The following is a 15,834-nucleotide window of genomic DNA, read 5'->3' as shown; positions in this document are numbered from 1 at the left end:
AGCAGTAGGTAAAATGAGAGTGTGGAGGAAGGTGGACCAATACAGTTCACTCTCATCCTTCAGGAGCTGACATTCTTGGCCTCTTACAGGTGTAAGGAGGTGGATGGATGGGCAGAGGAGAAATGGTGCTGATATTCTCGGGGCTACGGAAGCTGCCTATCTCATCTTAATTCCATATCTAGTCAGGATGGTTCTTCACCATTCCCTCTGGCCACAGCTCAGAAGAAGGCATATTGGGGCTACTGTTTCTTGAGAATAAAATAGCAGTAATGGCAGGAGTAACCATTGGGCCCCCATAAAATATTGTTCTTAATTTGCCTAGCTTTCACTTAAGAGTTACACTAGGAAATTCTGATCACATACAGATAGGCAATAAGTCAACCTGTCTAAATTTCTCTTGGATGATTTCATGATTTTCATGTATTTTTTTTTAAACTAATTCCATGAAACTATAGCCAAGAATTATTTTCTTTTTACTTAATTCTCCTAAATTATACATGATATCGACTGTATTGCTTTTTGAAATGGCAACAGGATTGTGTACGTTATGAAGTTTACATCTAGCTAACAGCCTTAAATTATCTGAGTAAAGAAAACCATAGTGATAGACCCAAATTTCTAAATTGTTACTTACAATATTATCATTCAAAATCACCAAGAAGGTCTTTATAAAATACCCAAGCAAATAATATAAATCCTGCTTAAATCTTGAATAACTCTGATTTAATTCTACAGGTATGTAACAGAATTTGTAAGCCTAGGCAATTTTTCAGCTCTTTGGACTTTCAGAGTCTTGAGAGCTTTGAAAACTATTTCTGTAATTCCAGGTAAGAAGTGATCAGTGTAAAGCATAAGGATCCTTGCACCTACAGCTCTTTCTTTGTATTCTGTTATTGTGTTTGTGTGTGAACTCCCTATTACAGATATGTGACAGAATTTGTGGACCTGGGCAATGTCTCCGCATTGAGAACATTCAGAGTTCTCCGAGCACTGAAAACAATTTCAGTCATTCCAGGTGAGGGTTAAACACTGAGGCTCACCCGTCATGTTTTTTTCAGCAGCCATCTCTTTTCTTGACATTCAGCATTACAGAAAATCAGGGGTCATAATCGTTAAAATCATCAAAATCATAATTATAAAAATCGGGTGTTACTCAGAAAATGACTTATTATTTGAACATAAAATTTTATGTTTTCACATTTTTCATCAGCCTTGGAGCTTAACAATTGCTTGCATGAGACACTGTAATATACAGTCTATGTGATTTGCACTTAGAGATGTCCTGGGTTTTTTTCTCCACATCAGTCATAACAAGGATTTGTTCCATATCAAATGTACCAATCTGTAATTTCTTGTTCATTTTAGGCATTGATGACAATGTATATACAATGTAAATCTTAATATTGCTTAAAAAGGAAGGGAATAAGATAATAAAGAGTAGCATGGGTCTGCATGGAGGATTATTATTATTATTATTATCATTTTTGTTTTGGCCATGCCATGCAGCTTGTGGGATCTTAGTTCTCCAACCAAGGATTGAACTCGGGCCACAGCAGTGAAAGCGCCAAGTCCTAACCACTGGACAGCCAGGGAACTCCCCAAGGAGTTATTATCCTAAAGTGCAATTATACTCCAAACCACTTCCAGTTTTATAGCAAAACCTTTCCTACTTATGAATAGGAATTTTAAAATATTTTTCTTCATGTAATTTGTTATAGAACTGGCCCCAATGAAAGAAAGTATGGGGCAAGTTTCATCAGCAAAACAGAGAAATACAAGACCTTAATATAGGCTTTGTGAAGACCATGAACTTCCAGCTATTTTCTCCCAACCTAATGGGATATGGATCTTCATTTCATGGTTTAGATTTTTTTACATTTCCAGAGTTTATTTCCATAAGCACTTCAGCCTTCCATGAAGTGTTGCTCTCCCACTAGCACTGCAATCATTTTCACACTTATTCATGGAGTGTATGTTTTCAAGAAAATTGTGTGAAGCTTTTGGTATTTCAGACATTCTAAGTCTTCATAGTAATAACCTTCTTTCTTTCAGGCCTGAAGACCATCGTAGGGGCCCTGATCCAGTCTGTGAAGAAGCTCTCAGATGTCATGATCCTGACTGTGTTCTGTCTGAGCGTGTTTGCACTGATTGGGCTGCAGCTCTTTATGGGCAACCTGCGGAATAAATGTGTACAATGGCCTCCCACCAATGCTTCCCTGGAGGAACATAGTGTAGAGAAGAATATAACTGTGAATTACAATGGCACACTTGTAAACGAAACTCTCGTTGAGTTTGACTGGAAATCATATGTTCAAGATTCAAGTAAGAATTACTGTTACGTAGGTTTATTTTTTCATTGTTGATCGTCTTTCCATCTAGGCATGGAAAATTTTTCAAATGATTGCATAACAGGTTGTGATCTCTTAATCACCTTCTAATGGTTTGCACATACATTTAATTATTTTATTGATAACTATAATGGCTATTTTATTGATAACCCTATGGGAGGCTGAAAAATTCAGCTTGAAAGAAATTTTCTTAGGATATTGGGTTGCTGTACATTCTTCTCATCACAGTGTACAATGCTGTATATTGTCTCATTTGAGACAATCAAATGACATAAAATATTTGAAAACCCTTTGTAAACTCCAAAGTATTATGTAAATGTAACCCATTAAACACTAATTGCAGAATGTGTTTTATGTACCAGAAAGTGCACAGGATGCTGGGAGAATAATGGTGATGGCACATGATTCCAGGGTGCTTATAGTTTACCAGGTTATTTTTATTGTTGTGTTATGGAAAGCAAGTGAGACCTAAAGGTTAACATTATTCTTACACTTGTAGAATAAGAATTAAAAGTAGTATTACATCAAAGAGAAGGAAATGAGAGTCAACGTTTAAGAGAGAGAAATTAAAAATGTCATAAAACTGTGAAGTTATGAGAATCAGTTTATCTTTATTTCAAGAGTTTAGACAAAATAGTCAAACGTTTAAATAGTCTACTCTAAAAGGATGAAAAAATAACTGGCCTGATATCCTCTTTTTAAAGTGACAAAATTAACAATCTTTTTCTATCATATAATTTTAATATCTGCCAGTAGCAATATTTCAAAAGCAGAAAGAACCTGACTCATGAAAGGGAATGTCCTTTTAAAGGAAAATATGAAATATATAAGACTTAGACTCTAGATGTGCTTAAATATAGCTGTATCTATTATTTTAAGGTGATGATTAATTCTTAGGAAAAAAATCAAAGAAGAAAGAAAGTCTTAGTGACTGGTTATGTGGAAGAAGTAGAATTAGTCATAAAGTTTACTTACTGGTGGTTTGATAATTCTTAAAGTAATGATAGCATAATAAAAAAAACTAATCAGTGTCTTTTTATAGTTATAGATCTGGAAAATACCTTGGTTGATACAGATGTACACTTCCATGATGTTAGTGACATGCCAACAAATAATTTGCAAATAATTGTAAATCGCTGGATTAAGAAAAATGCCTTAAGAAAAATACATGTCAGAGGAATACATGAAATGTCCCTTTTTTACTTCACATGATCCTTATAAGCCCACTGCTGTCACCAACTCCCTGAAATCTGTTTTTTTTTTATGTTGTTGTTTTAATCTAAGATCAAGGAACGGATTATGAGGATGTCACTTAGGATTTATTCACTCTAGGGAAAATTTATTGGACTCCATTTTTGTTACATTCAAAATAAAAGAAGTCAAGAATATCTGAGGCTACTTTCAGCCCTAAAAATCTGTTTCTTGTCATTTTCTCTAATAATATTCCATTTGTTGAACAAAGATTATTTTAAACCAAATGCAAATATAAATAAAATGGTTTATTTTTGAAAGTAATAGAAAATTAAATTTATTAAAATTAAAGATAAACATTATGACTGAAAGTTATATTTTCTTCAAATTAAACTTCTAGATCAGTGAGTTTAATGGATAAAACTTCACTTATAAATATCTGGTATCAAAACTTTGTCCAAGGCTCCCCTGGTGGTGCAGTGGTTAAGAATCCGCCTGCCAATGCAGGGGACACGGGTTCAAGCCCTGGTCCGGGAAGATCCCACATGCCACGGAGCAACTAAGCCCATGTGCCACAACTACTGAGCCTGCGCTCTAGAGCCCCCGAGCCACAAATACTGAAGCCCACACACCTAGAGCCCGTGTTCCGCAACAAGAGAATCCACCACAATGTGAAGCCTGTGCACCTCAACAAAGTGTAGCCCCCGCTCGCCGCAACTAGAGAAAGCCTGTGCGCAGCAACCAAGACCCAACACAGCCAAAATTAAATAAACTAAAAAAAAATTTATCCAGAAACTGTCATATTCCTTTCACACTGTTTAATTTCATTTAAAAGTTAAGAAATTGTATCTTAATTTCTTATGTTCAGAGAAGTAAAGACATTGAAAATTAAAATAGTTCCATTATGTATTTTTGTATCTCTTACAGAACTATACGTAGAGTAAATTTCTCAGAAAATTTAGCATCTAGAAAATATTTTTCCTACAAAATCCAAAATTGTCCTTTTTACAAAATGACTCTTTAATTCCATGTGTTTCTCTTTTTGTCACCCCTTCACTTATTAATTCAATAAACTTTATTGAAAGGCTACTAGGTCCCAAACACTAGTAATATGGAAATAATTAATGATTAGACTTTTTTTTCAAGAAGGAACAGTATTTGTAAGCAAATAATCACAATATAAGACAGTGAATGTATAATAATGGCTATACATGTTACTGGTAGCACAGTGAGAGGATTTCTTAATTTTGCCAGTCTTTAAGGGGGAAGAAAGTAGAAGCTATCAAGGAATAATTCACAGAGGAAGTGACACTTCAACAGGACGTTGAAAGAATCTAACGAATTTGCCAGAGACAGAAAACTTTGAGATAATGAAATAGTCACCTATAATAATTATTTTAGCTTTAGTACAACATTTTAAATTATTTTTTATTTCACTTGTTTTAGCAGTTGACATGATTTATGCATCTTTTACTAAGCTGCCTATGATATATTCTATAAGTTGGTAGAATGTAAATTATAATTAATTATTAGTCATTTATAAAGTGTTAAAAAATACAGAAGACAGTTCAGAAAAGTTAAAATCCCTTTATTTTGAAATATGTAGCTGTTTTGAGAACGCAAAGAAATCCCTGTCATTCTTATCTACTTTTACAGAATGAAGTTTTTTTTTGTTTTTTTTGTGTGTGTGGTACGCGGGCCTCTCACTGTTGTGGCCTCTCCCGTTGCGGAGCACAGGCTCCGGACGCGCAGGCTCAGCGGCCATGGCTCACGGGCCTAGCCCCTCCGCGGCATGTGGGATCTTCCCGGACCGGGGAACGAACTTGTGTCCCCTGCATCGGCAGGCGGACTCTCAACCACTGCGCCACCAGGGAAGCCCCCAGAATGAAGTTTTTATTTTTCATGAGGAGGGTAAAAAAACACTGATACCTTTTAAAATACTATGTTAGTACCTGTGATTATCACTAATTTTACATTCATAAAGAAAAAATGCTTTGTACTATTAACTAAGTATCCAATCTCCTTAATATAATATCTAATATTTAGAGGGAATAACACTTGTGCCTTTGAATAAATTATATAATATATTTAAAACTATAATATATTTAAAATTATAATAATGTACTTAAAATTATGAACTTTAAAAGAGCGGCCTGATCTTATTCTCATTTTGCAATGTCATGCAAATATTCATCATGTGACTTTTTTTCCTAAACAGGATATCATTATTTTCTGGAGGGTTTTTCAGATGCACTACTGTGTGGAAATAGCTCAGATGCTGGGTAAGACAATCATTTGTGTGTGTGTGTGTGTGTGTGTGTGTGTGTGTGTGTGTGTGTGTGTATTTTCTCTTTTTATACAAACTGACAGATAACAGCCAAGTAACTTTATTCATACTAATTTGCTATAATTAAGCTTATTTATAAGGTGAGGGATTATTTAAATATTAGACAAGCTTTCATGTTTCATAAAACAAGAAGTTATACTTTAGCTCTAATGCTGTTTCCCTTAGATGAGTATATGTGAGCTATGAGACAACTCTGGATTATCCATGGTAGGAAAATGAACTAGACATATGTTAACACACTAATTACCAACAGAAAATAGTTTTGTAAAATATAACTAGAAATGCTATGCAATATTTTAATGATGACATCAAGTGGATAGTAAAATTATGTTAAGTCAAAAGTTGGGAAATGTATTAATTGCTTATTTATCATACTTTTATCCCTTGAAATAGCAAATCTTCCTGGCTAGACAATATCATAAGTATAGCACGCTACCAGAATAAAAAGACAGCAGAATTTCTTATAATACTTTCTTTTGCCACGTTTACAGTCAATGTCCAGAAGGATACATGTGTGTGAAAGCTGGTAGAAATCCCAATTATGGCTACACAAGCTTCGATACCTTCAGTTGGGCTTTTTTGTCCCTGTTTCGACTGATGACTCAGGACTTCTGGGAAAATCTTTACCAACTGGTGAGAACCTGAAGAGACACATATTGTGTTTAATTGGAAGTATATAAGAAAACCAGCTTAGTTATGAAATCCAAATCAATTACCCTATTGATTATAACACATATTAAGCATAGCAATGCCAGGAGCAGCAATTCTCTCTCATTTCCCCTTGGCTCAAAACCTATTTCCCACCCTTCCCAGACACAGATCCTCCTAAACAGAAGGCATATATTCCCCTCAACTCTGTTTACCCGCTCAAGTATCATCCTTCAGGTGGCAGGTGATGAAAATGAATAAGCAGATGTAGAAGGATAACTTTGGTCTCTTCCTTAACTTTATTCAAAGCCTCAGCTCTTTGATGGAGATCTCCATGGTACTTTATTTGACTCTGCTTTATTCCTGATAAATCCAAGAATTCCCTCCTACACATCAGAATGTTGAATGCATGAGTTAGGGGAGAAGGAAGAGGATGATGTTAAAGAAACAGACAGTCAACGAGGTAGGAGGGGCTGTGAACGTCGTCATTATTATTTATATCAGAGTCCTATAAGACACACAGTAAGTTGGAGACAGGTAAAGCCACCCGTTAGTGAAATAATATTGAAAAAAATAATTCTGGTGTTCTTATTTTCAGACATTACGTGCTGCTGGAAAAACATACATGATATTTTTTGTGCTGGTCATTTTCTTGGGCTCATTCTATCTAATAAATTTGATCCTGGCTGTGGTAGCCATGGCCTATGAGGAACAGAATCAGGCCACCTTAGAAGAGGCAGAACAGAAAGAGGCTGAATTTCAACAGATGCTTGAACAGCTTAAAAAGCAACAGGAAGCAGCTCAGGTAAATTCACCAAATCAACTCAGGTAAATTCACCAAATCAAATATGTCCTGTCTCATGGTACAAACTTTATTTATTGTTTTGGTTGTTACAAAAATACTGGAGAGAAAGTGAGAGACAGATAATTGTTTGTACTTAAGAGAAGCTGGTAGTATAGGGGATTAGTAAGGATTTCTACATTGTTTTCATCATCTATAAGTCATTTAGTTTAATTATTCTAAGATGTTTATGATATGGACCACAATAGAACTCTCTCATGCTATTTTAATCATCATAAAATTTTTAGAATACAAGGGAAAATGTGATTTTGGGGTCTTCTCAGGTGAGAAACTTACTGAATGAGTATACTGGCATTAGAAGAAAATCCTAAGAAATCATCTTTTCTTAGAAAAAAGTTTATTGGTTATTATATAAAAAGATGTTCATGTGGTTCTTAGAAGATTGTCTATTACTTTCTTTAACCAAAACTATGTTGTCTTTTAATGTGGTTGCTTAATTGCCTTTCTTACATAAATAAGAAAGTGATTGACTATTGTAATGTTCTCTGATACAGCAGTATCCAATAAGCATATGAAAGTCACCAATTTTTATGGAGATCGGGGAACCTAAGAATTACTTGTTCTTATAGTGAGGTGTCAGTACTCACAGTACAATAAAATGCCCTTCTTATCCCTTCCATCTTTCCTTACTCTTTCCGTTCAGCATCGAAACTCACTGTCTTTACTAAAGAAGAAAGTTGTTTGGGGAGTATTAATTTATTTGCAAGAGTCCTTGTATTGAGAGTACTCTTGGAACAATGATAATAATCAAAAAGTGCCAACCTAGGGCTAGTACAAGTTGTGATCAAAAAGCATTGTTTTCATTCCATGACCATGTGGCCAGCAAGAACCAGTGCCGAATTAAAGAAGTTGGGGATGGTCTTTGGAGAAGTGAACATCTTGTCTTGCTTAGCCGAAACTTCTGACCCTCCCTTCTCCAGTCTTCTGAATAGAGTATTGTGGAGGGGTAAGGAAGGGATTTTATCACCTTCCATAAATTTTATTGATAATATTGTGAGAGCATTGGACAACCCTGTTTCAATAACTGGAAAGAGGATCTCAGCTCTTTATCTCATTCCTCCTATCTTTGGATTAGACCCCAAGTTACTGATCAGCTTTTCTTCCATGCTCCAGTTCTTTTTCAGTGGAAAAAAAAAAAAAAAAACAGTGCTAATTAGATACCAATTTTTAGAGTAAATCAAATCCCAAAAGTAATATGAATTTATGTTCTTGTTATTGTCTGATTGATCCTTTTGAATGTGCAGTCTGTAAAACATCATACAAATGTAACCAATGTTAGCACAAAGAAAACCAAATTAACTCTAAAAGCCTTTATTAGATGGAAAGAAAAAATTTTTCTTTTATACTTGCAGAGTTTCTTCGATGTAAGATTAGCTGGAGTCAGCTAAATTATTTTTAAAATGCTTTGCAAATACTTTAGCTATTTTTTTAAAGGTAAAGTCTTCTCTAGTTCCATGCTAAGACCATTTCTCCTCAATGTAGCAGGCAGCAGCTGTAACTGCCTCAGTGCATTCCAGAGAACCTAGTGCAGCAGGCGGGCTCTCAGACAGCTCATCTGAAGCCTCCAAGTTGAGTTCCAAGAGTGCAAAGGAAAGAAGAAATCGGAGAAAGAAAAGAAAACAGAAAGAGCAGTCTGGTGGAGAAGAGAAAGATGATGATGAATTCCATAAATCTGAATCGGAAGACAGCATCAGGAGGAAAGGGTTTCGCTTCTCCATAGAAGGGAATCGGTTGACATATGAAAAGAGGTACTCCTCCCCACACCAGGTATGGCACTGCTGAGTTAAATGATGCATGGATGGAAATTAGAATACTGAAGAGAGGGGTAGGAATTAAATACAACTTATGAATTTTTTTTAATCTTTATTGGAGTATAATTGCTTTACAATGGTGTGTTAGTTTCTGCTTTATAACAAAGTGAATCAGTTATATATATACATATGTTCCCATATCTCTTCCCTCTTGCGTCTCCCTCCCCACCGCCCTCCCTATCCCACCCCTCTAGGTGGTCACAAAGCACCGAGCTGATCTCCCTGTACTATGCGGCTGCTTCCCACTAGCTATCTACCTTACATTTGGTAGTGTATATATGTCCATGCCTCTCTCTGGCTTTGTCACAGCTTACCCTACCCCCTCCCCATAGCCTCAAGTCCATTCTCTAGTAGGTCTGTGTCTTTATTCCTATCTTACCCCTAAGTTCTTCATGACATTTTTTTTTCTTAAATTCCATATATATGTGTTAGCATACGGTATTTGTCTCTCTCTTTCTGACTTGCTTCATTCTGTATGACAGACTCTAGGTCTATCCACCTCATTACAAATAGCTCAATTTCCTTTCTTTTTATGGCTGAGTAATAGTCCATTGTATATATGTGCCACATCTTCTTTATTCATTCATCCAATGATGGACACTTAGGTTGATTCCATCTCCGTGCTATTGTAAATAGAGCTGCAATGAACATTTTGGTACATGACTCTTTTTGAATTATGGTTTTCTCAGGATATATGCCCAGTAGTGGGATTGCTGGGTCATATGGTAGTTCTATTTGTAGTTTTTTAAGGAACCTCCATACTGTTCTCCACAGTGGCTGTATCAACTTACATTCCCACCAACAGTGCAAGAGGGTTCCCTTTTCTCCACACCCTCTCCAGCATTTATTGTTTATAGATTTTTTGATCATGGCCATTCTGACTGGTGTGAGATGATATCTCATGGTAGTTTTGATTTGCATTTCTCTAATGATTAATGATGTTGAGCATGCTTTCATGTATTTATTGGCAATCTGTATATCTTCTTTGGAGAAATGTCTATTTAGGTCTTCTGCCCATTTTTAGATTGGGTTGTTTGTTTTTTTGTTATTGAGCTCCATGAGCTGCTTATAAATTTTGGAGATTAATCCTTTGTCAGTTGCTTCATTTGCAAATATTTTCTCCCATTCTGAGGGTTGTCTTTTGGTCTTGTTTATGGTTTCTTTTGCTGTGCAAAAGCTTTGAAGTTTCATTAGGTCCCATTTGTTTCTTTTTGTTTTTATTTCCATTTCTCTAGGAGGTGGGTCAAAAAGGATCTTGCTGTGATTTATGTCATAGAGTGTTCTGCCTCTGTGTTCCTCTAAGAGTTTGACAGTTTCTGGCCTTACATTTAGGTCTTTAATCCATTTTGAGCTTATTTTTGTGTATGGTGTTAGGGGGTGATCTAATCTCATACTTTTACATGTACCTGTCCAGTTTTCCCAGCACCACTTACTGAAGAGGCTGTCTTTTCTCCACTGTACATTCCTGCCTCCTTTATCAAAGATAAGGTGACCATATGTGCGTGGGTTTATCTCTGGGCTTTCTATCCTGTTCCATTGATCTATCTTTCTGTTTTTGTGCCAGTACCATACTGTCTTGATTACTTTTGCTTTGTAGTATAGTCTGAAGTCAGGGAGCCTGATCCTTCCAGTTCCGTTTTTCTTTCTCAAGATTGCTTTGGCTATTCAGGGTCTTTTGTGTTTCCATACAAATTGTGAAATTTTTGGTTCTAGTTGTGTGAAAAATACCAGTGGTAGTTTGATAGGGATTGCATTGAATCTGTAGATTGCTTTAGGTAGTAGAGTCATTTTCACAATGTTGATTCTTCCAATCCAAGAACATGGTATATCTCTCCATCTGTTTGTATCATCTTTAATTTCTTTCATCAGTGTCTTATAATTTTCTGCATACAGGTCTTTTGTCTCCTTAGGTAGGTTTATTCCTAGATATTTTATTCTTTTTGTTGCAATGGTAAATGGGAGTGTTATCTTGATTTCACTTTCAGATTTTTCATCATTAGTGTATAGGAATGCCAGAGATTTCTGGGCATTAGTTTTGTATCCTGCTACTTTACCAAATTCATTGATTAGCTCTAGTAGTTTTCTGGTAGCATGTTTAGGATTCTCTATGTATAGTATCATGTCATCTGCAAATAGTGACAGCTTTACTTCTTCTTTTCTGATTTGGATTCCTTTTATTTCCTTTTCTTCTCTGATTGCTGTGGCTAAAACTTCCAAAACTATGTTGAATAAGAGTGGTGAGAGTGGGCAACCTTGTCTTGTTCCTGATCTTAGTGGAAATGCTTTCAGTTTTTCACCATTGAGGATGATGTTGGCTGTGGGTTTGTCATATATGGCCTTTATTATGTTCAGGAAAGTTCCCTCTATGCCTACTTTCTGCACGGTTTTTATCATAAATGGTGTTGAATTTTGTCAAAAGCTTTCTCTGCATCTATTGAGATGATCATATGGTTTTTCTCCTTCAGTTTGTTAATATGGTTTATCACATTGTTTGATTTGCGTATATTGAAGAATCCTTGCATTCCTGGAATAAACCCCACTTGATCATGGTGTATGATCCTTATAATGTGCTGTTGGATTCTGTTTGCTAGTATTTTGTTGAGGATTTTTGCATCTGTGTTCATCAGTGATACTGGCCTGTAGTTTTCTTTCTTTGTGACATCCTTGTCTGGTTTTGGTATCAAGGTGATGGTGGCCTCGTAGAATGAGTTTGGGAGTGTTCCTCCCTCTGCTATATTTTGGAAGTGTTTGAGAAGGATAGGTGTTAGCTCTTCTCTAAATGTTTGATAGAATTTGCCTGTGAAGCCATCTGGTCCTGGGCTTTTGTTTGTTGGAACATTTTTAATCACAGTTTCAATTTCAGTGCTTGTGATTGGTCTGTTCATACTTTCTGTTTCTTCCTGATTCAGTCTTGGCAGTTTGTGCATTTCTAAGAATTTGTCCATTTCTTCCAGATTGTCCATTTTATTGGCATAGAGTTGCTTGTAGTAATCTCTCATGATCCTTTGTATTTCTGCAGTGTCAGTTGTTACTTCTCCTTTTTCATTTCTAATTCTATTGTTTTGAGTCTTCTCCCTTTTTTCCTTGATGAGTCTGGCTAATGGTTTATCAATTTTGTTTATCTTCTCAAAGAACCAGCTTTTAGTTTTATTGATCTTTGCTATCGTTTCCTTCATTTCTTTTCCATTTATTTCTGATCTGATTTTTATGATTTCTTTCCTTCTGCTAATTTTGGGGGTTTTTTGTTCTTCTTTCTCTAATTGCTTTAGTTGCAAGGTTAGGTTGTTTATTCGAGATGTTTCCTGTTTCTTAAGGTAGGATTGTATTGCTATAAACTTCCCTCTTAGAACTGCTTTTGCTGCATCCCATAGATTTTGGGTCGTCGTGTCTCCATTGTCATTTGTTTCTAGGTATTTTTTAATTTCCTCTTTGATTTCTTCACTGATCACTTCATTATTAAGTAATGTTTTGTTTAGCCTCCCATGTGTTTGTATTTTTTTTACAGATCTTTTCTGTAATTGATATCTAGTCTCATAGCGTTGTGGTCGGAAAAGATAGTTGAAACAATTTCAATTTTCTTAAATTTACCAAGGCTTGACTTGTGACCCAAGATATGATCTATCCTGGAGAATGTTCCATAAGCACTTGAGAAAAATGTGTATTCTGTTGTTTTTGGATGGAATGTCCTATAAATATCAATTAAGTCCATCTTGTTTAATGTATCATTTAAAGCTTGTGTTTCCTTATTTATTTTCATTTTGGATGATCTGTCCATTGGTGAAAGTGGGGTGTTAAAGTCCCCTACTATTATTGTGTTACTGTAGATTTCCCCTATTATGGCTGTTAGTATTTGCCTTATGTATTGAGGTGCTCCTATGTTGGGTGCATAAATATTTATGATTGTTATATCTTCTTCTTGGATCAATCCCTTGATCATTATGTAGTGTCCTTCTTTGTCTCTTCTAATAGTCTTATTTTAAAGTCTATTTTGTCTGATATGAGAATTGCTACTCCAGCTTTCTTTTGGTTTCCATTTGCATGAAATATCTTTTTCCATCCCCTTACTTTCAGTCTGTATGTGTCTCTAGGTCTGAAGTGGGTCTCTTGTAGACAGCAAATATATGGGTCTTGTTTTTGTATCCATTCAGCCAATCTGTGTCTCTTGGTGGGAGCATTTAGTCCATTTACATTTAAGGTAATTATCGATATGTATGTCCCTATTCCCATTTTCTTAATTGTTTTGGGCTCATTATTGTAGGTCTTTTCCTTCTCTTGTGTTTCTTGCCTAGAGAAGTTCCTTTAGAAGTTGTTGTAAAGCTGGTTTGGTGGTGCTGAACTCTCTCAGCTTTTGCTTGTCTGTAAAGGTTTTAATTTCTCCATCAAATCTGAATGAGATCCTTGCTGGGTAGAGTAATCTTGGTTGCAGATTTTTCTACTTCATCACTTTAAATATGTCCTGCCAGTCCCTTTTGGCTTGCAGAGTTTCTGCTGAAAGATCAGCTGTTCACCTTATGGGGATTCCCTTGTGTGTTATTTGTTGTTTTTCCCTTGCTGCTTTTAATATGTTTTCTTTGTATTTAATTTTTGACACTTTGATTAATATGTGTCTTGGCATATTTCTCCTTGGATTTATCCTGTATGGGACTCTCTGTGCTTCCTGGACTTGATTAACTATTTCCTTTACCATATTAGGGAAGTTTTCAACTATAATCTCTTCAAATATTTTCTCAGTCCCTTTCTTTTTCTCTTTGTCTTCTGGAACCCCTATAATTCGAATGTTTGTGCGTTTAACGTTGTCCCAGAGGTCTCTGAGACTGTCCTCAATTCTTTTCATTCTTTTTTCTTTATTCTGCTCTGCAGTAGTTATTTCCACTATTTTACCTTCCAGGTCACTTATCCGTTCTTCTGCCTCAGTTATTCTGCTATTGATCCCATCTAGAGTACTTTTAATTTCATTTATTGTGTTGTTCATCATTGTTTGTTTCATCTTTAGTTCTTCTAGGTCCTTGTTAAATGTTTCTTGCATTTTGTCCATTCTATTTCCAAGATTTTGGATCATCTTTGCTATCATTATTCTGAATTCTTTTTCAGGTAGGCTGCCTATTTACTTTTCATTTGTTAGGTCTGGTGGGTTTTTATCTTGCTCCTTCATCTGCTGTGTGTTTTTCTGTCTTCTCATTTTGCTTATCTTACTGTCTTAGGGGTCTCCTTTTTGCAGGCTGCAGGTTCGTAGTTCCCGTTGTTTTGGGTGTCTGTCCCCAGTGGCTAAGGTTGGTTCAGTGGGTTGTGTAGGCTTCCTGGTGGAGGGGAGTAGTACCTGTGTTCTGGTGGATGAGGCTGGATCTTGTCTTTCTGATGGGCAGGTCCATGTCTGGTGGTGTGTTTTGGGGTGTCTGTGGCCTTATTATGATTTTAGGCAGCCTCTCTGCTAATGGGTGGGGTTGTGTTCCTGTCTTGCTAGTTGTTTGGCATAGGATGTCCAGCACTGTAGCTTGCTGGTCGTTGAGTGAAGCTGGGTGCTGGTGTTGAGATGGAAATCTCTGGGAGATTTTCACCGTTTGATATTATGTGGAGCTGGGAGGTCTCTTGTGGACCAGTGTCCTGAAGTTGGCTCTCCCACCTCAGAGGCACAGCACTGACTCCTGGCTGCAGCACCAAGAGCCTTTCATCCACACGGCTAAGAATAAAAGGGCGAAGAAGTAGAAAGAAAGAATTAGTAGAAGTAGAAAGAAAGAAAGAAAGAAAAGAAAGAAAGAAAGTAGGGAGGGAAGGAGGGAGGGAGGGAGGAAGGAGGGAAGGAAGGAAAGAAAGAAAGAAAGAAAGAAAGAAGATAAAGTAAAATAAAATAAAGTAAGATAAAATATAATAAAGTTATTAAAATAAAAAAATAATTATTAAAAAAAAGAAAAAAATTAAAAACGAAAAATAAAAGGAAGGATAGAGCCCTAGGACAAATGGTGGAAGCAAAACTATTCAGACAAAATCTCACACAGAAGCATACACATACACACTCACAAAAAGAGGAAAAGGGGAAACAATCATAAATCTTGCTCTCAAAGTCCACCTCCTTAATTTGGGATGATTGGTTGTCTATTCATGTATTCCACAGATGCAGGGTACATCAAGTTGATTGTGGAGCTTTAATCAGCTGCTTCTGAGTCTGCTGGGAGAGACTTCCTTTTCTCTTTGTTCTCACAGCTCCCAGGGGCTCAGCTTTGGATTTGGCCCTGCCACTGCGTGTAGGTCGCCGGAGGGCGTCTGTTCTTCGCTCAGACAGGACGGGGTTAAAGGTGCCGCTGATTCGGGGGCTCTGGCTCACTCAGGCCGGGGGAAGGGAGGGGCACGGAGTGCGGCGCGAGCCTGCGGCGGCAGAGGCCAGCATGACATTGCGCGGGCGTGACGTTGCACCAGCCTGAGGCGCGCTGTGCGTTCTCCCCAGGAAGTTGTCCCTGGATCCCGGGACCCTGGCAGTGGCGGGCTGCACAGGCTCTCGGGAGGGGAGGTGTGAATAGTGACCTGTGCTCGCACACAGGCTTCTTGGTGGCAGCAGCAGCAGCCTTAGCGTCTCATGCCCGTCTTTGGGGTCCGCGCTTTTAGCCGCGGCTCGCGCCCGTCTCTGGCGCTCCT

General features: G+C 36.9%; 1 protein-coding gene across 1 annotated transcript in view; it reads left to right on the top strand.

Moving 5' to 3' along the window:
* The window catches only part of LOC307187806 (sodium channel protein type 1 subunit alpha), a 204,098-nt gene that overhangs the window by 128,937 nt on the left and 59,327 nt on the right, over nucleotides 1-15,834 (top strand). The window contains exons 12-17 of the mRNA XM_079924343.1: nucleotides 924-1,015; nucleotides 2,053-2,322; nucleotides 5,758-5,821; nucleotides 6,378-6,519; nucleotides 7,133-7,339; nucleotides 8,879-9,163. Coding sequence (XP_079780469.1) covers nucleotides 924-1,015; nucleotides 2,053-2,322; nucleotides 5,758-5,821; nucleotides 6,378-6,519; nucleotides 7,133-7,339; nucleotides 8,879-9,163 — 1,060 coding nt within the window. The remainder of the gene's footprint in view (nucleotides 1-923; nucleotides 1,016-2,052; nucleotides 2,323-5,757; nucleotides 5,822-6,377; nucleotides 6,520-7,132; nucleotides 7,340-8,878; nucleotides 9,164-15,834) is intronic.

Source organism: Stenella coeruleoalba (genome assembly GCF_951394435.1).
Source record: "Stenella coeruleoalba genome assembly, chromosome: 6".
NCBI classification, from domain to species: Eukaryota; Metazoa; Chordata; class Mammalia; order Artiodactyla; family Delphinidae; genus Stenella; species Stenella coeruleoalba.
The sequence above is the reverse complement of the archived record's forward strand: the minus strand, read 5'-3'. Positions and strand labels throughout refer to the sequence as shown.